Raw genomic sequence first — 26259 nt, 5'->3', positions numbered from 1 at the left:
TTAATCCATTTACATTCAGTGTAATTATTGATAGGTATGAGTTTAGTGCTGTCATTTTGATGTATTTTTTTTGTGTGTGTGTTGTTGACAGTTTCTTTGTTCCACTTAATTTTCTATGCTGAGTCATTTTTTTAAGGTATTTTCTTTTCATACTTTTATTGTTGTTGATTTTGTATTTGCTGAGTCTTTATGTTTTTTATTTTGATGTGTGGGGTTGTTAGTTTCCTTTATGGTTACCTTAATATTAACCCCTGTTTTTCTAAGTTTAAACCAATCTTCTCATTCTTCATATCACCTTGACTTCCTCTCCACATGAAAGATCTATGACTACATTATTTAGTCCCTCTTTTTTGTTTTAACATTGTCATCTTTTACATATTGACATCTTTGTTTCCCTATTTTCAGTGTTTTAGCTTTGATTTATTTTTGTGACTTCCCTGTCTGGGTTGATATGTGGTTGTTCTATCCTGTGTTCTGGTCTTAGGTTGTTATCTGATGTTATTGATTTTCTAACTGGAGGACTCCCTTTAGTATTTCTTGTAATTTTGGTTTGGTTTTTGCAAATTCCCTAAACTTCTGTTTATCTGGAAATGTCCTAATTTTGCCATCATATTTGAGAGACAGTTTTGCTGGATATATAATTCTTGGCTGGCAGTTTTTTTCCTTCAAGGCTTTATATGTGTCATCCCATTGCCTTCTTGCCTGCATGGTTTCTGCTGAGTAGCAGCCAGAGCTTGGTCTTATTGACTGTCCTTTGTAGATGACTTTTCGTTTATCACTAGCCACTATTAAAATTCTCTCTTTATCTTTGGTTTTGGCAAATTTGATTATAATATGTCTTGGTGACTTTCTTTTGGAATCTACCTTTGTAGGGTTCGATGAACTTCTTGGATAGATATCTTCTCATCTTTCACAATATCAGGGAAGTTCTGCCAACAAATCTTCAACAATTCTCTGTGTATTTTCTGTTATCCCCCCTGTTCTGATACTCTAGTCACCTGTAGGTTATTCCTCTTGATAGAGTCCTACATAATTCTTAGGGTTTCTTCATTTTTTTAAATTCTTTTATCTGATTTTCCTCAAATAAGTTGGTATCAGGTTGTTTATCTTCAGTCTCACTAATTCTGACTTCCATTGCCTCAGTCTGCTCCTATGATTTTCTATTGAGTTTTCTAATTCTGAAATTTTATTGTTAATCTTTTGGATTTCTGTTTGCTGCCTCTCTCTGGATTCTTGCAGCCTGTTAAATTTGTCACTATGCTCTTGTATAACTTTCTTAAGTTCCTCTTTTGCTTTGTCTTTGTCTTCATTGGCTTGTTCTGCATTTTACATGATCTCCTTCCTGATATCTTAAAGACTTCTGTATATTAATTTTTTGAATTCTACCTCTAGTAATTCCAAGGAGTTCTCTTCCTCCAGCAGGTTTTTTGATTCTTTGTTTTGGTGGCTTGCTGAAGCCATCATGGTCTGCCTCTTTTTGTGATTTAATATTGACTGTTGTCTCCGAGCCATCAGTAAGTTATTATGTTTATTTATTTTATGTTTGCTTACTGTGTCCTACCTTCTTGTTTTGTTTTATTTTGATATGCCCAAATAGGCTGCTCATGTGAGCTAGTTTGATTATTGGTGTCTTTGAAGCTCTCACGTACTGTCTCCAGGTGGCTAGAGCTGTTACTAGGTATGTGAGCCTAGTAGTCCATTTATTTTTCTTGTGTGGATTCAGCTCAGGTGTCCAGGTCATTGGTCACCAAGTGTGTAGTGCTGGCTCTTACCTACAGTGCTAGATGAGCAGGGGTGATTGGAGCAGGCACAGGTATCTGGCTGCAGTAAGGGATCATGTGCTGATCAAGGCAGGGGCTGACTGCTGCCCCTGAGAGTCTGTGTGGAAGGTGTGTTCTTGTTCCCTAGAGTGCGTAGGTAGGTGGGTTTTGCAGCCGGACTTTGGGTACCCAATGCGTTGGCTGTAAGGACTGGGACTTACCACTTATTCTTGGATTCCTGTCATGGGTGGCTTGGTGGAGTGGGTGGAGCCACCAGTTCTGAGGCCCCTGATGTGGGTAGGTGAGGACCCGGCTTAATGGGCAGGGCAGTGTCAAATGTTACAAATCTGCCACTTCTCCTTACAGCTGATAGAGATGAAAATATACTTCAGGTATATACTCTGTTGTACTGTGGTAATGAGGGCCTATGCTGTCGAAATGGGCCCATGCAGGTTGATGCTGGAGTGAAAGACATTCAAAGTCTGTAGACTCCTTATGTCTATATGTAGGCAAAGGGGCTGTGCCTGCCCTGAGTTCCCGGCTTAGAGGAGCTGGCAGATTATTTTTTCCTGTTCATTAATTTGTTCCCTCTCCAAAGCCAGAAGAATGGCTTAGCTCGCATGACGGGTCCTACTTCTGGCCCAGGGGGTGCCGCATTTTCTGGCGCTGGACCGGGACCTGGAACAGAGCAGGGAGGGGGCAGGTAATGGAAGAGAGGTACTTCCCAAAAGGGTTTTTTTTTTTTTTTTTTTTTAATCCACATAGTAGGTTAGACACTTGTACTTATCTTTCATCGATTGGGTGCTGTTTTTTGCTGGTTCTGGAAGCTTGAGCAGATTCTCCGCCGTTCATTCTCTCGCAATGTGGAAAATGCGTCCCAAGAGCCACTGCTTGCCTCACCCCTCGCGTGCTAGCTGATGCAGACTGCAAGGGTGCCAGTGCTGGCCAGGTCAGGTCTGGCAACTCCTTGCTGCTTCTGAACCATCTCTCCCTCCCCCTGCTGCTCAGTCCAATTCCTCAACTTTGTCTTTGATGTTCAGGGCCTCTAGATTGTCATATATAATTGATTCACTTGTTTTTTTTTTGGGTCTTTGTTGTAAGAGGGACTACAGGAAGCGTCTGACTACTATCTTGGCCCTGCCGCTCTAGGCCTGACCTTTTTAAGTAGCTTGATAACACCATGCAATTACATGTACTCTTATATTTTGCTAGAAAATATACCACTTTGTCAGTTTTGCTTTTAGGGTAAAGTTTTCAAGCCCAAGGAAAAAAAAGAGCTACAGGTCTCAGGGGAGCCATTGGTCACTCTGGAGCCAGCCATGCTGCACCTCTGATTGCTGAAGGCCAGTGAGGAAGGTGGCTGAGGCACTGGGGAACTTTCAGGAGACCAAAAACCAAACCCAATCCCACTGCCATTGAGTCAGTTCCAACTCATAGCAACGCCATAGGGTTTCCAGGGCTGTAAATCTCTATGGAAGCAGACTGCCACATCTTTCTCCCACAGAGCTGCTGGTGGTTGCACACTGCTGACCTTTCAGTTAACAGTCAATCACTTTAACCACTGCGCCACCAAGGCTCTTCAGAAAACCTGGTGTGGGGGGCTGTCTATTTATTTTCCCAGCTGGCTTGTCCCAACCTCACCTCCCACTTCTCCCCTTTATCTACTCACAGTTTCTTAACGTGTGCTAAGTGTCCTTAGAATCTGATACTTCCTCCTTTCCTCTTGTCAAGCATCATGGGTGGATAATGTAATGGGCATTGATGTTTCCAACATCATGTGTCTCAGAAAGTAACCAGTAAGTTGGAACCTTGTCTAACCTGTTCTAGATGCTGTAGAGACCCTGCACCAACCCTGTAGTGCTACCCAAGGGGGAGGCGAAGGAGGAAGATGATAACACTGGTTTGGACTAGGCTAATGTGTGAAATAGAATGACCATGGGTTCAAGTGGAGTCCCTGGGTGGTGCAAACAGTTAACATGCTCAGCTGATAACCAAAGGATTGGAGGTTCAAGTCTACCCAGATGAGCGTCAGAAGAAAGGCCTGGTGATCTCCTTCCAAAAAATAAGCCATTGGAAGCCCTATGGAGTGTAATTCTACCATGACAAACATGGGGTCGCATGAGTTGAAATTGGCTCAGTGACAACTGGTACTGTTGGGATCAGGCTTCGGAAACAGCCTTAGCTGCATGTATCTAAGTAAAATATGTTTCCAACATTGAAACCTAACTGGATCACTCAGCACATTCTAGATTTCGTCAGCAGGGTGGTATCGGCTTTGGATGAGGAAGCACCACTGAGGCACTAAAAGTAAGGAGACACAGTGACTGCCAACCTCTTCCTGCTCTAAAACCGAATCCAGTCTTTAAACACCAGAGAGCTCAGATGTGTGATTTGCATCCCCCTCTCTGGAAGCACGCCGTAATTTAAACCCCTGCCAGCAGAGATGTATGGGTCTCCGTGTCAGGGAGCACAGAGGTGGCCATTAATGCTGTGAGTTACAGCCTGGCGGTGCCCTGTCAGAGTTAACTGTGAGAGACCAGTGATAAATTCAGCGTTCCAGGAGTTCTAGGGACTGGGGAGAGAAGAGGTCTGGTTTCTCATATTTGAAGTCCTTGTAAATCATGTGTTGACGTTTTATTTAGAGATCGTGCAATGTTTACTTCGTATATGGGATCTGCAATCCTCAAACAGTTCTTATTTTTGCATTCTAAGGGCAACTTTGAATGGAAGCATCTCTCCACCTGTGGTGGGGCATTTTTGAACACTACAGGACTGGCGTTCTTGTAGCTGTGATGTTCAGATTCACTCAAAACCTGTATGCAAGTGCAGGTCACAGTCAGTGTTCATTCTGATAAGTCTACCTGATTTTTTTTTTTTTCCAGATACAGAATCTGTTGCAGAATGGTGTAGTACAAGAAATGGTCTTGGTTGGAATCCCACCTTGGCCACTTACTAGTGACTTGAGTTCTCTGTGCCTCGGTTTCTACATCTGTAAATGGAGATAGCAGTTCTTTTCCTGTTTGCCCAACAGGGTGATTATAGAAGTCCAGTGAGATAATAATGTTTGAGTGAATATTGAAATCTCTGAAGTCCTGTGAGAATGTCACTTACTGGGGAGAACAGAACTCTATGCCAGAAGGCCTTTGGAGTTCCTCTTCATTTATATACCTCTTTACTAAGAGCTACGGCTGCTAACCAAAGGGTCACCTAATTCGAGTCCACCAGCCACTCCTTGGAAATCCTATGGGGTAGTTCTGCTGTGTCCTATAGGGTCGCTCTGAGTCAGAATCAACCTGACAGCAACGGGTTGGTTTTTTTTTTTTTAAACTAAAATTAGTCTCTTAAAGCAATGATTGATGTGTGTGTATGTGTATGTGAAATTTATATTATGTATATATCTATAGATAAATATGAGGACCCCTGGTGATGCAGTGGTTAAGCACTCAGCTGCTAACTGAAAGGTCGGCAATTCGAACTCACCAGCTGCTCTGTGGGAGAAAGATGTGGCAGTCTGCTTCCATAAAGATTAAAGCCTTGGAAACCCTATGGGGCAGTTCTACTCTGTCCTGTAGGGTCACTATGAGTCGCAATTGACTCAATGGCAATGGGTTTGGCTTGGTTTTGGTGTATGTATATATACACATATATTCATTTCTCTTTTGAAGAGAATCTGCAGCTAAGATTTGAAGTTTGCTCATATTATCTTTCACATATTTGCCTCTATGGCTAGCACTGGGGGGAAATGAATCAGATAAAATGTTATGATTTCTGGCTTGTCTGCCCCTTATGACACTTCCCTTTTGATGTTTAGCCAAGGAGCACGACTCGCCGAGACGTCATTCAGTGATTACAGACTGTTCTTTCCCTTTGTATTTATGCTCCTGCATCTACTCTGAGTTTCTTATAGCAGTTGTGAAAAATGGGGCTTCTGGGACTCCTGAGTTTCTGACAACCACCACCAAGTAGCCCTAGGCATCTCTAAATTGAATGTTTAAAACAAACACTATTTTTCAAAAAAGTACCTAATAAGTGTATTTTTAAGTTGTAAAAACAAAATAACAATGGCTTTAATAAAACTTGTGTTTTTTTTACTCTCATGGATACAGACATTTAGAAAATGTTGCTTATAATGTTCTTATCATCGCAATTACTTAGGGTGTTTTTTTCTACAGTCTGGGTTTTGGTAAATGCATCATAAATTCTGACTGTAATTTGGTATATCAGATTGTTCTCATTAATGTTTACATTAAACATAATGGATGGAAAGTCATCCTAAGACTGTGGCATAAGTTGGAACCTGGGCTCTGTTGCTTGAGGCTAAATATTTCTGCTCAGTTGTGGGCTGACTCAGAGTTATAAATGTCTGTGAGGGACTCAAAATTTTCACCATTACTCCTATAGGTACTTAGAAGTCATAAAGATGTATATTGGGTATGTATATTTAGTACATAAAAATAGACAAAGTTATTAAAATATGAAGGTGAAAAATATTCTTACCAAACTGATGAGGTTATCAAAGGTGAGGAAAACAATTTTAGTATCATCCTTTCAAAATACCTGTAAAGATTGGACATCATTGGCAGGGGGACCCCTAAGGTTCTTGGTGTTTTTATTGATGATTATATAAATTTCTCTCCTTCATTAAGTATCTGACTAATGGATGGCGTTGTTAACAATGCTTATCTTGAAAAACATCATTTCTTAAATATTTCTCCTCCTTTACAAGGTAGTGGTTGAGATGAAAACCTGGCTCAGTTCATAGTAGAATATAAGGAAAAGCAAACTACATAGTTTAAAATAGAGAAAGACATTACATGAGTATAGATTAGGTCTCTGCAGTTATTTTTTTTTTCTTTCTGAAATTCAGTGCTTTCAACATGGACACCCAAGAGACAAATAGGTCAATCTTACTTAGTCAAATATAAATAATGCTCTCATATGTGCTCGTCTGCTTTCATTTAGAATGTAACTTTCAGACTTTTCTCCCATAAGGAAAGTTTACTTATATATAAAATTAATTCTTAGTTATGGAAGCAATATTGGTAAACATTTTGGAAACTATTGACAAGTATAATGAAGACAGTTAAAATAATCCTTAATGCTACCATCTAGACATAAACTGGTTAACATTTTGGTGTATTATACTGTATATATAATTTGAATATTCCTTTTTATTTTATGCAATTAGTGAATATTTCCCATATGATTCATTTTTACTTTGAAAGTGATTATTAATGACTGTATAATGTTTCACTATAGGAATGTCCTGTGATTTATTAAGTCATTACTCTGTTAGCCAGGGGTTCCTGGGTGGCGCAGAGGGTTAAGGGCTGGACTACTAGCCTGTTGGCGGTTCAGACTCATGCAGAGGCATGTTAGAAGACAGGCTGTCTGCTTCCAAAAGGTCACAGCCTTGAAAACCCCATGGAGCAGTTCTACTCTGCACACACGGGGTCGCCATGAGTTGGAATCGACTCGACGGCAACTAACAACAACCCTGTCAGTCATTTACACTGCTTCCAGTTTTTAGAGAATCGTAGATAATTTCTGAGACATAGGCATGCTTGTGTATAACCTTTGGGTCCCTCTCAGTCCCCTAAGAAGTATACTTACTGGGTAGAAGGTTATAAACAATCTTAAGAAACGTGATACATATTGCTGAAATGCTTTCTAGAAAGGGTGTTTTAAGCATAAACATTCACATCTTCATCAGCATTTTTGAATATAATTATCTAATCAGTCAGTCCTTCCAGGAAAGGGTAGAAATGTTTATTGAGCCCTGTTCCAAGCTTCATCTCATTTCATTCTCGCACCAACCCCGTGTGGCAGGTACTATTATCCCCATTTCACAGATGAACAGATATCCTCAGAAGGTTAAGTAATTTTCCAAGGTTACACAACCAGAAAATGAGTAGAGGGGATTCAAGTTCAGTGCTATCTGATCCCAAGGTTTATTTTCCAAAGTTTTTCCCTGTGTGATATTTATATTTCATCATTGACTGTCCATAGAACAAACCCCTACCCACATCCCTAATTTTCTTTCCTAAATTAAACAAGCAAGTCTCCTGGAGAACACCCAGTGCTTTGGTGGACTCTTAAGAAGCACCATTTCCTAGACTCTCAGGTACCTCACAGTAACCATCAACAAAGACCAGTTTCCCCATCCCCAGGCTTAGCAGCAGCTTTCAGGCCACCTCACGCATGAGTCACCTACACACTTAACTACTGTGTATGCATTCAAGCGTTTTCATTGTACCCCTAAGTAAGGAATTTTCTGCAGAGATGGAAAATAACTGTCTTTTTCAAATTTCACACAATCATGCAAGATCTCTGAAGAGAAAAAATTAGAGCTTTAAAGCACAGAGATAAATTATGGCGTTAATAGCATAAGAAAAGAGATTTCTTTTGTGTTTACTCATAATTACATCTGTGCCTTTCAGCCCAATTGCAAAGGCTGTGTTGTAATCATTGCGGGGAGTTGGGGGAGCTACTTCTGATTATCAGCTCGTTTCTGTTCCAGGTGTGTGAATATCCTGATGGAACCAAGTCTTTGAAATTGGGAGACTTTGGGCTGGCTACTGTGGTAGAAGGACCTTTGTACACAGTCTGTGGCACACCAACTTACGTGGCTCCAGAAATCATTGCTGAAACTGGGTAAGACTCCTGGTGGGGTTGGTTAGTGATTGAATTTTTATTGGGAAAGGTGTAGTTTTGTTGCTACTTGTGTATTCACATGCCTCCAGTGAAGGTGGAGGAGGAGGGAGAGACAGTTATCTGCAGGATGGCTTTGACCTCAGGAACTAGAGTTTGTGCTTTTATGGCCAAGAGCCCTAGGCTAGGACTGTTTTCCCAAGACCAACTTTGGGAATATGGTGACAGTCACCAAGACTGTGATTAGGCTGGGAGAAAGGTGGGTCCCTTTGACCAAAGGGCAGTTAATTCCTGTACGTGAAATCAGCAGTTTGCACTGAAAAGACCCTGTCTCGTGACAAACGAAGGCAGTAGTCTAGTGACACGAAGGGTTCCTGGGAGTGGTAGGTGAGTAATATGGTTGTTTCTCCTCCTCCCCACCCGCTTTGTTTTCTTAGCTATGGCCTGAAGGTGGACATTTGGGCAGCAGGCGTGATCACCTACATACTGCTGTGTGGATTCCCACCATTCCGAAGGTCAGTGCCCTTTGAGAGGCAGTATCGGATTGTAGATTATCTCCCTTTGATCTGGAAACAGACACTACTCCTGGCAATCACAACTTGAAACTGGTTGGTAACTGAAAATTTAGTTAAAAATTACACAGTAAAACCTGTGAGAGCCAGAACTTCACGAGACTGCCTTGTTTTTCTGGATCTTGAAAGTTTTCTGCTTTTGACAGGGTGCAGTCTTACCCCTCTTCTGTTGCCCTCTATTAGTGAAAAATATTTCGAGTTTTCCTTTCTGACAGGTTTCTGCCTTACACGGGTTCCGGCTTTCACAGGTTTTGCTGTAGAAACATACCTTTCACTTTTTGTTTATTGTGGTAATATGTATAACAAAACATTTACTGTTTTAACCATTTTTAAGTGTACGATTCAGTGACATTAATTATATTCATCATGTTGTGCTACCATCACCACTGTCCACTTTCAAATGTTTTTCATTCCCGTAAACAGAAACTCAGCACCCCTTAAGTAACGACTGCCCGTTTTCCTCTCCTCCAGCACCTGGTAACCGCTAATCCATTTTTTTCTCCATGCATTTGCCTATTCTAAGTATTTCCTGTAAGTTAGGCCATACAGAGTTCGTCCTTTTGTGTCTGACTTAAATTTCGTGAATGTTTTCAAGGTTTGTTCGTGTAGCGCATATCAGAACTTACTTCTGTTTATGGCTGAATAATATCCCTCATATGGATAACCTTTCACTTTGTATCTTAAAACCTATTAATCTCTATTGATTGGACAAACTTTTGATGTGAAGTCAAGACCTTTGCTTTGTGTATGGCCCTCTGAGTTCCTTGTGGTCTTTCTTTCATAAAACACATCAATGCTATCTACAGTTTCTAACCTCAGTCTTTTTAAAGTAGAATGAGGACTTAAAGCTCCTTATGAAGCAATTGGTGCAGTGGTTAAGGGCTACAGCTGCTAACCAAAAGGTCGGCAGTTCAAATCCACTAGGTGCTCCTTGGAAACCCTATGGGGCAGTTCCACTCTGTCCTATAGGGTCAGAATCAAGAAGCAATTGGAATCTTTTCTCATGAACCTCTCCCCAATTCTTGACAGATGTCTCTCCTACTTAATTAGACAGCTGTTTTTTAAACAACTCAGACTTTCATATAATCTTTCCAAAACATTCAACTGAGTTCTCCTAGGAACAGGAACTCGTTCTTTTTAAATGCATCAGTTCAAATATTTAATTAAGAAGTAGAATTATAAATATGTCTGGCATAAACAGCCGTGGGAACACACAGACTGACTCTTGGTAACCATGCACTTCACCTGGTGGGAGTAGAGGTGGCTGCTGGCGGGGGCTAGGGTGTTTGATGGAGGGATCAGAGCACTGTTGACCCAGCCATTTTGATCCATTTTATCAACTTTTTTGGAACAAATTATATTGAATCAGAATCTCATCTAATGCTGCAGGCTTGGTTTCCTTCTGATTTTTCTTGGGCTCTCTTTTCCTTTTAAAGCCCTTCCTTTGTTCATTTTACAGCTATTTATTGAGTAGCTCTTATGTGCCGGGCACTATGCTAGGTGCTGGGAATACAGTGGCGAACAAAGCCTGATCCCTGAGCTCATGGCGTTTACAGTCTAATAATGGGTAAGGGTCAGTAAGTGCAAAATAGGTTCATCTTTTAAAACTCTGTTTTCTTTAGTGAGTTGAACAAAATTTTATTGACATTATATAGTAAGCACAAGAGTCATGCAAAGAAGTCAGTCTCTATCTTTGCGAACCTTATGGGGTAAAGGGAGCCCTGGTGGCGTAGTGGTTAAGAGCTCAGCTACTAACCAAAAAGTTGGCAGTTTGAATCCACCAGCTGCTCCTTGGAAACCCAGTGGGGCAGTTCTGCTCTGTCCTGTAGGGTTGCTGTGAGTCAGAAATGACAGCAACAGGTTTGGTTTTTTTATTTTTTATGGTATAAAGACACCACAAGATTTTTGATCATTATTAAATAAGCTGAGCCTGAGGGCATGCTCAACTGGGGACTGTTGTTGTGTGTTGTCAAGTCAATTCTGACTCATAGCGATTCTACGGGACAGAGTGGAACTGCCGCATAAGGTTTCCTAAGCTGTAATCTTTACTGGGAGCAGATCACCAGGTCTTCTCCCGCAGAATGGCTGGTAGGGTTGAACTGCCAATCTTTCATTCAGCAGCGGAGCGCTTAACCTTTGCGCCACCAGGGCTCCTTAGTTGGGGGCTAAAAATCACAAAAGGTTGAATGAAAGATGTAGCATTTAAGTCGGACCTCATAGTGTCACGGGATTCTGTAGGTTGAAAGCTCTTTCCATCTGACTGTGAACACCATGGTTTTCCTACGTCATTGCCTCAGTGGGTTGCAGTTAGCTTTTGCTGAGTAACAAACTACCCCAAAAGTTAGGGGCATAAATCAACTCTTTGGATCGGTTAGGCATTCTTCTGATCTTGCTGGCTCACCTGGGGCTTGATGGTCTAGGATGGCCTCACTCAGATGTCTGACAGTTGGCTGTATGTCGGTTGGAACAACAGAGATGACTTGGCCATGTGCCTGTCATCATCCACTGAGCTCGCCTGGGCTTGTTCATATGATGGTGGATGTAGAATTCCTAAAAGCAGCCAGAGAGAGGGCAAGGCCCACTGCACAAGCACTTTCCAAGTCTCTGCTTCCATCAGATTTGCTCACTTCCCATCGTCAACTCAAGTCAAATAGCTAAGCCTAGAGTAAATGTGGTAAAAGATTCATTAAGTACATATATTTAAAAAAAAAAAAGTTGACCGAGTCAGTTCCTAATTGTGGCGACCCCATGTCTTTCAGAGTAGAACTGTGCTCCACGTGGGTTTCATTGTCTGGTCTTTCGGAAGGAGATCATCAGAACTTTCTTCCAAGGCACCTCTGGGTGGACTCGAACCACCAACCTTTTGGTTAGCAGCCAAGCTGTTTATATCACCCAGGGACTCCAAGTAGATATATAGAGGAAGGGGAATAATTTGTGACCATTTTTACAATCACACTGTGTCCTGGCTAGTTTTGGGAACAAATGAAGTGTAGAAGGGTCATGTGTCTTGATGGCAGGTGGTCCTGGGGGCAGTTATAGCAGTTTCTTTCCTTGACTAACCCAAGTTGAGATCAGTTGAAAAAAGGTATCAGGAATCAGTTAGAGGAGTGTATGCTCACAACTCCCTCTAGTGTTTCCAGTTGTCGGTGCAGCCTGGAGTTTTCTCCTTTGACTTTGCTTTTTACTTTTTTAACAAAAGTGAGACTCAGGTTGAACAGTATGTATTTGTCATGAAGTGTCACCCAGTGGACAACAATTTCTTTGTGGGATCTGGCTAATCAAAAGCAGTAAAGTGACACTCTGAAAGCTGCTGTCCTGACATGTTTTATTCACAAGCTGGTCATGGAGCTCTGGGTAATTCACTTCTGAAATTTAAGAAAATGCTTTTCCTTTTTCATATCGTCTTGTAATGAAAAGAATGTATAATCTTAACTACTAGCTACAGAAGCATCTTCACAGCATAGAAACATTGTGGATAGATTTTGTAGCCTACTATAACATAAAAATGTATATAGAAAATTACAGAAATGATACTTTAAACAATTACGGTATAAAAGAAGATTATCTACATAAATGTGTACCTTCAGAAAGTCCTTCAAACAAATATTCCAAAATGTTTTCTTTGTTTTCCACAATAGACAGTTTTAATCCAAGGCGTTTTAGGTAAAATCAGTGCTTGGAGTTTACATGTTAGCTTCTTTAGCTGTAACGTCTCACATTCTTTCTTCTTTCACATTTTTGAGGTTTAGTGTTAGCTCGACACGTGTCCCCCCTGGTCTTTTTCAACATTAGATTCATTTTTGCTGAAAAGGATCCTGATTTTTCAGAGGCAACCAAAATTTGAGTTTTTGCCTAAGCAGGTCCACTCTTAGGGCCACTGACAAAAAGTATTATTTGTATAACTGTACTGAGATTTTTTAAATTTTTTTTTTTAAAAAAGCAAAGAACATGAATGAAACGCTTGATTATTTGCAAAATCGCTTACAATATTTCCAGGTTACCTTTTCCGACCTTTGACAACTTGTCATTGAGAAGAGAGAGAGTATGTGTAAACTCTTGTTGTTTTTGAGGCTTTTCTTAACGGACATTTTTAGACTTACAGCACCTTGATTCAAGGGCTATATAGTTTTAGAATAGCAAAGCACCTTGAAGCATCTCAGCCAGACTGTAGAGTATAAAGTGTTAATAAAACCTGTATAGAGTTCATCAGAGTAGCTTTTTTTTTTTTTAACTTGACTACTAAGAAGGAGAAATTATCTTTAGCTTTCTGTTCTTATGTTCTTATAATGAAAACTCTCAAGGCCCTTGCAGGTCACAGCATCTATCCTTTAGGGCACCATTCTAATTGCTGAGACTTCCCAGGTTTTTTGCTTTTTTACTCTGGCTATTTTAGCACGAACCCACTGCTGTATGTGACTGTGGCAGACAGTTTCTAGCTTTTTAGCTATTTATTAACAAAGCTTTTTAAGATTCCAGAAAAAATACAGGGGAGATGAGTGGAACAATAGGGAGGGAACCATTCTGGAAATAGGTCATTTTTAAAGTCTTTTAAAATCTTGGTCTCCTGGTGTTCTCTGGCTTTCTGAGAGTTTCTGTAAAATCTCACTGTGTTCTTAGGTGTGTTCTTTACTCATTCTGAAGGAGAGTTAAGCCAGGTTTAATCAGCAGGGAAATAACATTGAAAAGGAAATAAAACATTTTGCCGCCTAAGGAGAGATAGTTTGTGGGCAGTCAAAGAAAATCACTTTTCAGGAGAGCAAGGGGATTTCTTGCCTTAACTAGGTACCTAGCCTGACTTGTGCTTCTCGATGTGCCACTTGACCCAGACTCCATGGACCTGTAGATGTGGGTTCAGCTGGACTTGACTAAACATCATGAATATTCACAGAGTGCACAACCGCTTCTCAATAGAACAGGAATGAGGCAGCCACATCAGCACACAGCCCCCGGACCCCGGAATTTGTCTCCAAACGCTGCCGTAAACAGTCTGTTTCTGGGGATGACATACCTGCCCTTGCGCCCTTGAAAGCGTTGACAGTGTAGCCAGCCCCGTGTCCTGAAGGCTGCATGGGGTCCCAGGTGAGCGCCCTGAGCAACAGGCTGTTGAGAGGGTTCTGCTGGAAATTCCAAGAGAAATGCTATACGCTTACCAGGTAATACTTAATTCCACTTTTGGGTTTTGATCTTGACCTCAGCAGCCTACCTCGAGTTTTCTGTTTCTGCATGGGAGCCTTGTGATGGCCTAAGAAAGGTAATGGTTCTGCTCTCTGGCCATCCAGGTACCCACCAGCCAGTGGCCCTGTGGCTGTGGAGATGCCATTTTCTGGGTGGTCAGGTACATTCTGCTGCCACATCCTTCCCAGCAGGTTTTTGCAGTTCCATGGCACCTTCCATCAAAAAGTCAAGTCAGCATTCAGTTATTAGGCACAAGCTGTGTGTGCAAGTGCACCTTTGAGGGCGGGACTGTTAGGCACAGGTTGGGAGGAATACTGACCTGTGAGCAGTGAGGTGCGCTTGCCTCCACCTGGGCAATTCTAGTTGATATCCTCGGATGGGCTCTTTCCCTTAGACTGGGTTTAAATGGAAGTCAAGTTCAAGGTGAGCTCATTATTTCATGAATATTTGATTCAGATTCTGAACTCCATATGACCTTTTCATACGATGACTCTTTCACTGATCTTCGGCTGTCTCACTGAAAAACAAGTGGAAAAAGGCAAGGGCAAGGGGCTCTGACTCAGATTTGCTGTTTTTCCACTCTTGTTGTTGCCATAACAGAATAAGTGAGGGAAGATGCTGAAATTCTTTTCTGAAGCAAGGGTTTACATTATTTGTGGATTCCATTTCTCCTTGAGTGTATGTCTCTCAGACTCCCAGGCCTATGAGAATGTGCGTGGTTCATTTTCTAAGAGGAGCCATGTGCCATCACAAATGCGGTTGAGATACACATTTGAGGTATGAAATGCCCGAGCCAAAGAGGCTGGACTCCTCTCCCCTCTCTTCCCATGAGCATTTTGTTGAAAAACTGTATGTGACTTTGACTCATCTTCCATGTCTTTGTCATTGGCTTAGTGAGAATAATCTCCAGGAAGATCTCTTTGACCAGATCTTGGCTGGGAAGCTGGAGTTTCCAGCCCCCTACTGGGATAACATCACGGACTCAGCAAAGGTACCCGTATAAGCCTGTTTCTCTGCATTGTATTGTGTTGAGGGGTCTCTGAAGCACCTTTTTGTACCTGTTGTGTGGGGCTGTAGCAGCTATCAGTATTGAACTCCAGGGGAGTTCCTTGACTTCCAGTGTGTGGTTTTTCTTTACGTTCATCCCATGGTATAGTCTCTGAAGCTCCTAACCAAATTCTGAAAGTTGGACTGGCTGTCTTCCTGGTCGCTTCTACCATCCTCCCATTCTCCTTTAAGCTCTGCATGTTCATTCTCTCATTTATTCAAGAAATATGGATTGGACACTCATCAAAATATAGGAATGAACTAATGAGACATACCGAATCACGAAAAGGAAAACTACTGTGATTTCATACGGTGGAACAATGATAATGACCAGAAGTCTTAGAAGAGACCATCTTGGTCATTGGGAAGTAGGCTAATGTGGACTCAGGAGAGACATCCTCTTCTTTCTACTGCCGCTGGCGCAGGCAGCTGTGTCTACAGAAATGCCTAGTAAGCACTAGGAGTTTAAGCGATAATAGCTTTTTAAGTTGAAATGGTTGAGCAGCTGTGCTGGCTATTCTTTGAGTACTTGGTGCAAACTCAGATTTCTGTATTGATACTGGGATTCCCTCTTTCTCCCTGTTTCTTTCTTTCCAGGAATTAATCAGTCATATGCTTCAGGTAAACGTTGAAGCTCGGTGTACTGCGGGAGAAATCCTGAGTCACCCCTGGGTGTCAGTAAGTATCAGCATTTCTTAGCGAGTAAATGTACGTTCTGTGGCCAACAGCATGCTTCCTCACCATGGTTCAGCACCTGCTGAGTTTTGCACATTCCACAGCAGACAAGGTGTCTGTCTCTCCTACTGAGCAAGTAGCATGAAGGCAGCTCCAGGGAGAAAGCAGCTGACAGCAGGACCCCAGAGTTTCAGATCCTGCTCTTTTGAGTGACCTGGGCAAGTCACTGTCCCTTTCTGCATCTCAGTTTCCTTATCTGCAAAATGAAGGGGTTGGCTGGGATGTTCTTTGAGGAGCCTTTCTGCTCTCATATCCTGTAGTTCTGGGCTCTGAGATGAGCATGTTTCAGTCCCTGAGCTCTATGTTTTCGTGGCACATGGCCACGGACTTCCTGCTGCTCAGTGGAAGGCCAAGATACAGTGCTTCCAAAGCTAAGCAGAGGACGGGATAGACTTCCCTTTGGGCTTCTGTGGTACCTCTGGATTTAGGGTAAACACACTTCATTAAGTGGTGACTGGGTGAGACTTTGGAGTCCCTGGGTGAAAACGTACTCAGCTGCTAACCGAAAGTCCACCCAGAGATGCCTCCTGGGAAGAAAGGCCTGCTGATCTACTTCTGAAAAATCAGGCATTGTGGAGCCAGTTCTACTCTGACACACACAGGGGTACCATGAGTCGGAGTCAACTCCACGGCAGCTGGTTTGTTTGGGTTGAGTGAGAGTTTGCATTTTCCTCATTCCTGGGAGGCTCCAGGAGAGTGAAGTTAATTTATGAGCCCAGGACTTCTGTTGACTTGGGGGACTGGGTGCCCCTCCACTGCCCCACAACATCCTGACGTTTGGGTCCTGCTCGCTGCTCGCCTGAGCTTGTGTCTTAGCTCTTAGATACCATGTAGCTCTGAGACTAACAACTGAATCTTGATTAAAATAATAAACTGATAATTAATTTTGGTGTTTCCACAGGAGGGATCTATACTAAATTATATGACATGTGTGCCTTGGGGGAGGGTTTTAGAAGCCAGGAGAATTTCCTCCTCTGTGCTGTTGGAGCCCTGTGCTCCCTGCTTGGCCTACTTCAGACCTGAAGAGCAGAGTGAATGGTGCAGGGTCTTTCTGAGTCTGTGCGGCTACAGAATAATAGTAGTTTATAATTTATAAAAAAGATCATTGTCCCCCTAACCCGTGGCTAAGTTGGGCCCATTTAGCAAGCAGTGGAGGTAGGGTGCTACTATGGTTAAGGAAAAGAAAACTTGAACTTGAGGATCAAAAATCATTGTATTGGTTTCCTTTTTTTTCCTACAGGATGATGCCTCCCAGGAAAATAATATGCAAGCTGAGGTAACAGGTAAACTAAAACAGCACTTTAACAATGCGTTCCCCAAACAGAACAGCACCACTACCGGGGTCTCTGTTATCATGGTAAGTGGACTGCACACGTCTGCCGTGGAAAGCTATCATCTGCCTTGACTGCTTGAGCCGTCATTGAACCTTGTGGGGTCCATAGCCAAGAACTCCTCTCACGTGGAAGCTGGCACCTTCCATCTTCCTGGGTTCATTTCACTTCACAGATTGGCTGCCACGTGAAGTGCATTCATCTGGCCTGACTCCCGGGGCTGGAGGTGGGCTTGTGCAGGTACCGACTGATGACTCGGGGTCCCTTCACCTGAGCTCGGCCTCCAGGGCAGCTGCTTCTGCTCTCGTCTCTACTCTGTCTGGGGAAGGATTCCCCAGCCCTGGTGGGATTTATGGCAAGAGGAAAGATCTCCCTGGCAAACTCAACGCTTCAAAATAGATTTTAAAGCCATGAATTATTGTTTAGGACTTGGGACAAGGAACAACCAAAGTTAAACACATTTCATAAAAGTGAAAATATCAGTGTTTTGTAAAAGACAGTTTGGGGGCTTTTTAAAGTGCAGAACTATATTAAAAAACGTTAGTTGTCAGGATTGGTAAAATTTTACAAGAAATTAGTAACAGTGGTCCCTGTATTTTTTCAGACTTTCCTTTTTCCAAAATGTTTTTAAGGTAGCTTATCTAAATCCATAGACACAGCAAATTAAAATGAAAAGTAACATTAAAGTAAATGAAGCAAAAGGGAACATAAGGGCAGAAAAAGTGAAATTGAGCCAAAAATGAGTCAGTCTACCCTGCACTGCTGTCCAGGCCTGAGCACTTGCTGGAGTCGGGCCATAATGCCAGCTTTGAGCGTATCCCATCTCAGTTCTGCCCGCACTGCTAATCAGGGAGCAGGCTGGGGTGCCTTCACAGGACCTGAGCTACCGGATCAGCTTCACAGTCAGATTTCCAAGGTGGCGGGTGCCTGAGTCTCAGCACCTTGACCACCCTGACAACACTGGGGCTTGGGCAGCCCACAAGGCCACTTGGAACAGCTTGGAGCCTGACAGTTAGTGATGGGCCATCTCCATAGCCGTGTCACTCTTAACAGCCCCTTACCCTCTGGGAAAAATTCTGTTTCATACCCCACAGGAGAGAAAAATGGTAGTTTGTTCTCGTGGCACATTGTCATCTAGGGATGTGGTGTTCAGATAGTAGCTGGAGGGAAACCACCCCCCACACACACACGCATACCACATACACACCACACAAACATTCCACACACACACCACATATACACGTACCATGCACACCACACGGATCACACACATCACACATGCATACACACACCCCCATACCACATCCCCCCACATCCCCTATGCCCCCTACCCCTACACACCCCTCACACACACACGGCCCCTACATACCATGTAATACACACCCCACACCCACACATACACACACACGCACACTCGGCCCCCACATGCCACGTATATACACACCCCACACCCGCACATACACACACACACCCCCAGCCGCCACATACCACGTATATGCACACCTCACACCCACACATACACACACACACCCAGCCCCCACATACCACGTATATGCACACCCCACACCCACACATACACACACACACCCAGCCCCCACATACCACGTATATGCACACCCCACACCCGCACATACACACACACACCCGGCCCCCACATACCACGTATATACACACCCCACACCCACACATACACACACACCCGGCCCCCACATACCACGTATATACACACCCCACACCCGCACATACACACACACACACCCGGCCCCCACATACCACGTATATGCACACCCCACACCCACACACACACACACACACCCGGCCCCCACATACCATGTATATACACACCCCGCACCCACACACACACTCGGCCCCCACATACCACGTATATGCACACCCCACACCCGCACATACACAGACACACACCCGGCCCCCACATACTACGTATATACACACCCCACACACACACACACACACACACACCCGGCCCCCACATACCACATATATGCACACCCCACACCCACACATATACACACACACACTCGGCCCCCACATACCACGCATATGCACACCCCACACCCACACCCACACACACACACCCGGCCCCCACATACCACGTATATACACACCCCACACCCACACATACACACACACACACCCGGCCCCCACATACCACGTATATGCACACCCCACACCCACACATACACACACACACACCCGGCCCCCACATACCATGTATATATACACCCCACACCCACACATACACACACACACACACAAACCCGGCCCCCACATACCATGTATATACACCCCCCACACACACCCCTTTTGAATCTGAAGTGCTGTGGTATGTTTACTGAGCATCCACCGTGTTCTCAGCACCCTCTGGGCTTTCATTGTCCTGTCTCCCTCAGGGAAGGCTGCATGTACTTGGACCTCCCTTATTAATTCCCCGCTGGAAAGCCTTCCCCACCACCCTCCAGACAAAGCCTGAACTTCCAAACTGGAACTTGTGACATGTGCAGGTCTCGGGGGGTGCTCTGCGCCAAAGTAACAGGAAGGTCTCTTGAGCTGTGGTTTTCCCTAGCATGTTAGCAGTATTCGGCTGAAAGCCAGAGAAAGCTGGGTTGTCACAGAATTACAGCTGAAACACTTTGAAAAAAACTATCTAGATTGAACCAATAGCATGAGAACATTTTCAAGTGATTCACTTCTGGGATGTAACATTAATTGGTAGGATAAGGAGTGTGCAGCCTTGCCTTGTGCTAAATTTTAAGGCAGACTCTGGTAAAATTTAGAAAAATAAATACATTAACATCTCATACACTTAACATATAACATAAAAAGCAAAAGAAGGGAGATTTAAGAAGCTGGAGGGAAACCACACACACCAAAACTTAATAACTACGTGTTAATTAAGCTTCATAGTCTTCTAGGAAAAGAACCTTACAGGACTGTACCTAGGGTGTAGGAGAGCTCACTGCCATTGCCTGGGGCACCTTTCTACTCAGGGACCTGAGAGGAATCAGTAGCCAAAGGCCTGTGGCCAGCCCTGTCATGCCCACCTCTTAGCCAAGGTTCTCCTGGAATGACATGGTCCTTCCACCCTAAGATCCATATAGGCTCTGTTCTGGATAATGATGTTTAGACTCCCTCAGACAAAGCCTGCGGTTGTGTGGGTTATAAGTGCCGTTTTTCCCTTGGCTGACCAAAGGTTCAACAGTCAAATTTCAAACCCTCTTAGCTTTAACTGGATGTTTGTGTAAATGAGCAATGCTTTATTATTTGGAATTCCAGTGGTGACTGTAAAAGGTTATGTGTTTAAATGTGTGTTAAGTTGTCATTTTGAGTGTGTTGGCAGGGTCCCCGTCTAACCCCATGCTCCCTACACAACTCTGCTGGTTGTTAGCTCTGAGGAACTGCTGAGTGGCATGATTCCATTTGGTACCCGCAGGAGAAATCAGTAAGGCTTTTCCAGTTCTCAGTGGCGACAAGGCTGCCTATGAATTTTGGCTTGTTCCCGAAAGCAGTGGCAAGGAGAAGGCTTCCATGTGGATGCTAATTCTCACCCAGCTCAGGACGTGGACTGCGCATGGTTGTGTGTGGGAGGCTTGCAATGCTTCTGTGTCCTTGTCATCATCCTCTTCACCAATTAATATTTGTCTGTGTTTGCTGTCCTTGGAGTCAGATGTCCTTGGAATTAAATGTTTTTTATATGAAAAGTAACCACAAAATTACTCTCCCTGGTATTCAAATGTGTGTGAGGCTTACATGGTTTCTGGCAGATAATAGTGGGATTAGTATATAAATGCTCCGAGGTCGAATCATCAGATAACTGTTGTATGACTTATAGAACCCTACTACTTAGTGTCACCCTCTAGTGTTCTCTTCCCCTCACCCTCCTGCAACCCAAGTTAGTGCCTGAGGCTCTTGTCAGAAAACTATAGCATACCAATGGTAAATAAGGATGAAAGAAAGTTGATGCTGTTATCTACATTTTGTTTGACAGTTTGATTTGACAGTTTGAGAGAGACTTCAGAGTTTCACTCTTTACCCTGTTGAGACTGTGGAAAAACCTGAAGCGAATCCTGGTATTAAACCTGCTGTGCTTCATCAGAGCAGCTTCTAATTCTCAGCCCCTCCTAAATCTGCATGCTTGTCTCAGATTTCTGACCCGTCCAGCTCGTAGCTTACAGGTGTGGGTTTTCCTGCACTTACTGACATCCTCTGCAGCCAGCCGCGCACACCCTTGGAAAACTTTGATTTATTTTAATATTCTCAGCTTGCCGCACTGCCTTCCTTCCCAGATCTGAAGCTGGCGAGTGCAGAGGAGGAGGAGGCCACTGGTTTTCCTAAATGCTGGTTTCCACTTAGGTGAAAAAGCGTCTCTCTGTGGGTGAGAGCATTAACACAGGTGCCTTTATGTAGGCTTTTGCTGTCTTTTTCCAGCTACGTTTCCAAAGATGCATTTTTGTTAGTAAGACAGTGTCGAGCCATTCAGCCTTTGGGATGAGAGAAAACTCTGCAGAGGAGGTTTGAGTTTAAGAAAGGCCTGTGATTTTGGACTACTTTTCCATTTTCTATGACTTTTCCTCAGCATACTTAGGACAGAATTTGCAGGACGGCTCCACTGTCGGCCCCAGCGGGCTCATCCCAGCCCCAGTGACGAGAAGAAGCCACCTTGTGGCAGAAAAGGGAATTACAAACAACCTCGTTAAACTCTGCATCTTCCAGGGCTCCCTTGAGGCAGGGTGAATTAAAATGGATTGCTTTTCCCCAGAATAATGGAGGGGGATTATATTTCCTTTCAGGGGAAAAATTGGAATGATTTGGGTTTCTTTCTTTAATTTAAAATAGACAATATGTTTCAATAGTGTTGCTTCTGTTTAAAGTAAGTCTAGTTTCTGTCCCTGCTTCTCTCCCCCCTTCTCTTGCCTCTCCCGCTGCCTGCATTGCTTCCCTCTGACTAGGTCCAAGGCGATGGTATGTACTAACTGCACTGCAACGCTTTGTTCTGCTGCATACATTCACCTTCTAATAACAGGAAGAGAAAAGGAGAAATAACCCCGGCATTGTTTCCTCCAACCCAGAAGAGGCTGTGTGGTAGAAAACGGTGCAGGCAGCCTGTCTTCAGTCTCAGTGCTGCTGGGGGTTGTTCCCACTGAGGTGTGGGAGCTTTGGCAGCTTATCAGAGGGCTCTGCTGAGTTTCTGATTTGGCCTTGCCACAGTTACCTCTTTTCCAGGTCATTGGGATTGCCCTTAGAAATTAATGCTTGGCCTTGGAAGGGCCTATGGAGAACCCCATTTTATAGTTGACACCAAGTGTGCTTAGGGCAGTGGCACAAATCTGTCTTAGAAAGCCCTTGTTTATTCATATTTTCTCCATACTTTTTATTTTTACTGAGAAAATCTGTAGCACATCCCCTACCCTGCCCAGGGTAGTTAGATTCCAGAATGCCTCCCGGTCTTTGCCCCTTTTAGCTAAAGGTGTTCCTCTGTTTGGAAAGCCCAGTCCAGTGCAGCTGGATTTCACTGGACAGGCAAGAAGTACCCTGAGTCCAAGGAGAAAAAATGGAAAGACTAGGACTCACCTCCTAATCCAGGGCCATATTTGTGACTGTTTCTGCGCTCCCTGAGGAGCTGAGCAGATTAAAAACCTTGGGGGTGTGAGAAGCTAAAAAGGCCCCAGCCGAAGAGAGGAGCCGGTAAGGAGACTGGGAGGATTTAAAAAATGATTATTTCTAATATTGTACCATATGACTTGTTGGCTGTATGCCTGTACAGCTACTTGGGTTGTAAGGGGGTTACTTACTCATGTGACATGTGAGTGACTTTTCAATCCACGACTGAGAATTTTCCTTAGAAAAGTAAACCTTCAAAGACTGATCACCCCATAAGGTTTGCTTATTGTCTCAGGATCCTTTTTGGCTCCCAGTCTGGGGAAGAAACACTCAGAACTCAGGTGCAGCTCCGAGCTAGAGAAGCATTCACTCAGTTGCCGCACAGGCTCCTAGTGCTGTGTTCCCTGGGCCCAGGCCCTGCCTCAGGGCCCGGGGTTTTCACAGGTCGGGGTCGTGTTAGGAGCAGAGGCCTGCTGCAGCCTGTGCCCAGGACGAACCACCCAAACCATTGCTTCTCCTCTAGAGAAGCCGCCCGTGTTACTTCTCCTCTTCTGTTTCTGGTTAGTGCATGCCTGGTCGTGCTCTCTGGTCGTGGTAGCCGGGACCGAGCTGGGCTGGGGTAACGTGTTGTCTCTGCTGGTGTCTCCTCAGAACACGGCTCTAGATAAGGAGGGGCAGATTTTCTGCAGCAAGCATGGTCCAGACAGCAGCAGAGCCGGGCCAGAGCAGACCGCTCCAGCTCCTCCCTCAGCCAAGGGGTCCCGCGGGGCGGCCCTGCCCCATGACTGTCCCGAGTCTCCCACCCCGCCCTCCCCTCCCGCTGCCCCAGGCTGTGAGCGGGCAGGGACCTGGCGCCGCCACCGGGACTGAGCCTGCAGGCCACAGCCGCTGTGATGCCCGAAGCCCCCTCATCCCAGGGCCTCGCCGCCCCACCTGCTCGCTGAAAGAGCCTTTTCTCTCCTCTCTGCTCGTCTGTACGTTTGCTGGCCTCCTCCAGGGCTGCCTGTGGGCTTGGCCTCGTCTGGTGCTCTGGGCTCTGCCCTCCAGTTCCTGGAGTGTTATGCGGTGTCCACTCTGGTGACAGATATTTGGAGTGGCTCTCGTTTTCAATCATCCATGGTTTCAGTGTAATGGACATTTTACAGCTTTGCCAGGAGAATGTGCAGCTTTTATCCAGTATTAAATGCATTTTTATAGAAACACTTCGGATGAATCAAGCCCTCTCCCTTACTTAAGTAAACTTGGAGCACTCCCTTTTTTCTTATAAAGAACTTGCAACTGCATTTGTCCCTTCGTGGGTGTCTTGTGAGAGGTGATGCGACACCTTCCTGTGCTGAGGTGGTTGGAGGGGACCGGCTTTCTAATGAAGAAATGAGCACCTAAGGGGACATTCCGGTCATCAGACACTGACTCCAAACCTGAGAGGTGCTTCAGGGGCCCGATGGAACGTCACAAACTGAAGACAACACAGACCACAGGAGAAGGTCACCTTCTTCCCTGGACATTGTATATTTTCCCTTGATTCTTCCCACATATGTATTAGGAAATGCTAATGAACTGATCCTTGGGGTTCCTTAATGAAATGCTTGGCGCATGCGGAGTCACCCTGGACACGCAGGCTTTTTCTCAGCAAACCAGCGCTAGCAGGGTGGAATAAGCTAGGTGTCCTGATACCGCCAGTGTCGCCGTTCATCAGCTGCTTTTTGGCTGGAGCAGGGCCTGGAACGCACGCAGACCAAGGAAAGGCATCTGATGAACAGTCAGGACTGTGGCTGGGAGGATGTTCTGGGCACCCTCTGTTATTAACCTTCGGGAAGGCTGCTGGCAGTTTTTCCTTTTTTCCCACTCCCTTGCTCTTTTTAATAATTGTACATAGTCAGTGTATTTGTTTTACCTGCTCATCGTCTAAGCTGATGGGCCCTGTAGTTCATCCTCATTGTTAGATTTTGCCTTCTATAAGTGTACCCAACCTGCAATAAACTCCCTTCTTGAGAAAAAAACGATCAGGGTGAGCACACGTTCCTGTGTCTGTTTTGCAAAGGATGTGTAATCAAAGCACACCTCCTTGGCCCTGGTTTCAGCAGGTGCCATCATCTGTGTTTGCTAAATTTTGGGGCCCTGACGGGGAGAGTGATGCTTAGGAAGAAAACGTGGAGATGTCTTGGTCGAGCTTTGATTGATCACAGGTGCAGGAAGTCACGCAACAGAAGCTCAAGAACACCCGTGGCCTTCATGTTATGGTGACCCCATGTATTACAGAGTAGAACTACTCCATAGGGTTTTCTTGGCTGTAATGTTTATGGAAGCAAATCACCAGGGATTTCTTCCACAACGCCACTGGGTAGGTTTGAACCACCAACCTTTAAGTTAGTAGCCCAGTGCAAACCGTTCGCACCACCCAGGGACCTTAAGCTCAAGAATTGTTATTAGGTGCTGTCGAGTTGGTTCTGACTCATAGTGACTGTATGCACAATAGAACAAAACACTGCCTGGTCCTTTGCCATCTTCACAATCATTGCTGTGCTTGAGCCTGTTGTAGCCACTGTGTCAGTCCATCTCCTTGAGGGTCTTCCTCTTTTTTGCTGACCCACTACTTTACCAAGCATGATGTGCTTCTCCAGGGACTGGTCCTCCTGATAACATGCCCAAAGTACGTTTTCGCTTCCAAGGAGCATTCTGGCTGTACTTCTTGGCAGTCCATGACATGTTCAATATTCTTTGCTAACACCATAGTTCAAAGGCATCAATTCTTTTTCAGTCTTCCTTATTTATTATCCAGCTTTTGCATGCATATGCGGCAATTGAAAATATCATGGCTTGGGTCAAATGCACCGTAGTCCTCAAAGTGACATCTTTGCTTTTTAACACTTTAAAGAGGTCTTTTGCAGCAAATTTGCGCAACGCATATGTCGTTTGATTTCTTGACTGCTGCTTCCATGGGTATTGATTGTGGATCCAAGTAAAATGAAATCCTTGACAACTTCAATCTTTTCTCCGTTTATCATGACCTTGCTTACTGGTTCAGTTGTGAGGATTTTTGTTTTCTTTATGTTAAGATATAATCCATACTGAAGGCTGTAGTCTTTGATCTTCATCAGTAAGTACTTCAAGTCCTCTTGGCTTTCAGCAAGCAAGATTGTGTCATCTGCATATCGCAGTTTGTTAATGAGGCTTCTTTCAATCCTGCTGCTGCCTTCTTCATACAGTCCAGTGTTAGTGATTGAATTGTGTCAACCGCCTCCCACCCAAAATGTGTGTCAGCTTAGCTATGCCATGATTCCCAGTATTGTGTGATTGTCCACCATTTTGTCATCTGATGTGATTTTCCTGTGCGTTGTAAATCCTACCTCTATGATGTCAATGAGGCAG

At 44.2% G+C, this 26259-nt stretch overlaps 1 protein-coding gene across 3 annotated transcripts in view; it reads left to right on the top strand.

The window, feature by feature from the left end:
- DCLK2 (doublecortin like kinase 2) overlaps positions 1-23760 on the top strand; it is a 217033-nt gene extending 193273 nt beyond the window's left edge. For 2 of the 3 annotated variants that reach the window (XM_004378832.1, XM_004378831.1), the window contains 6 exons: positions 8281-8414; positions 8849-8926; positions 15053-15149; positions 15803-15883; positions 17181-17297; positions 23542-23760. In XM_004378832.1, coding sequence (XP_004378889.1) covers positions 8281-8414; positions 8849-8926; positions 15053-15149; positions 15803-15883; positions 17181-17297; positions 23542-23760 — 726 coding nt within the window. Of the gene's footprint in view, positions 1-8280; positions 8415-8848; positions 8927-15052; positions 15150-15802; positions 15884-17180; positions 17298-21277; positions 21360-23541 lie in introns of those variants that run through there. The other variant, XM_004378833.1, reaches the window with a different exon arrangement.
- Positions 23761-26259: the final 2499 nt, after the last annotated feature.

Source organism: Trichechus manatus, unplaced genomic scaffold (genome assembly GCF_000243295.1).
Source record: "Trichechus manatus latirostris isolate Lorelei unplaced genomic scaffold, TriManLat1.0 scaffold00059, whole genome shotgun sequence".
NCBI lineage: Eukaryota > Metazoa > Chordata > Mammalia > Sirenia > Trichechidae > Trichechus > Trichechus manatus.
The sequence above is the reverse complement of the archived record's forward strand: the minus strand, read 5'-3'. Positions and strand labels throughout refer to the sequence as shown.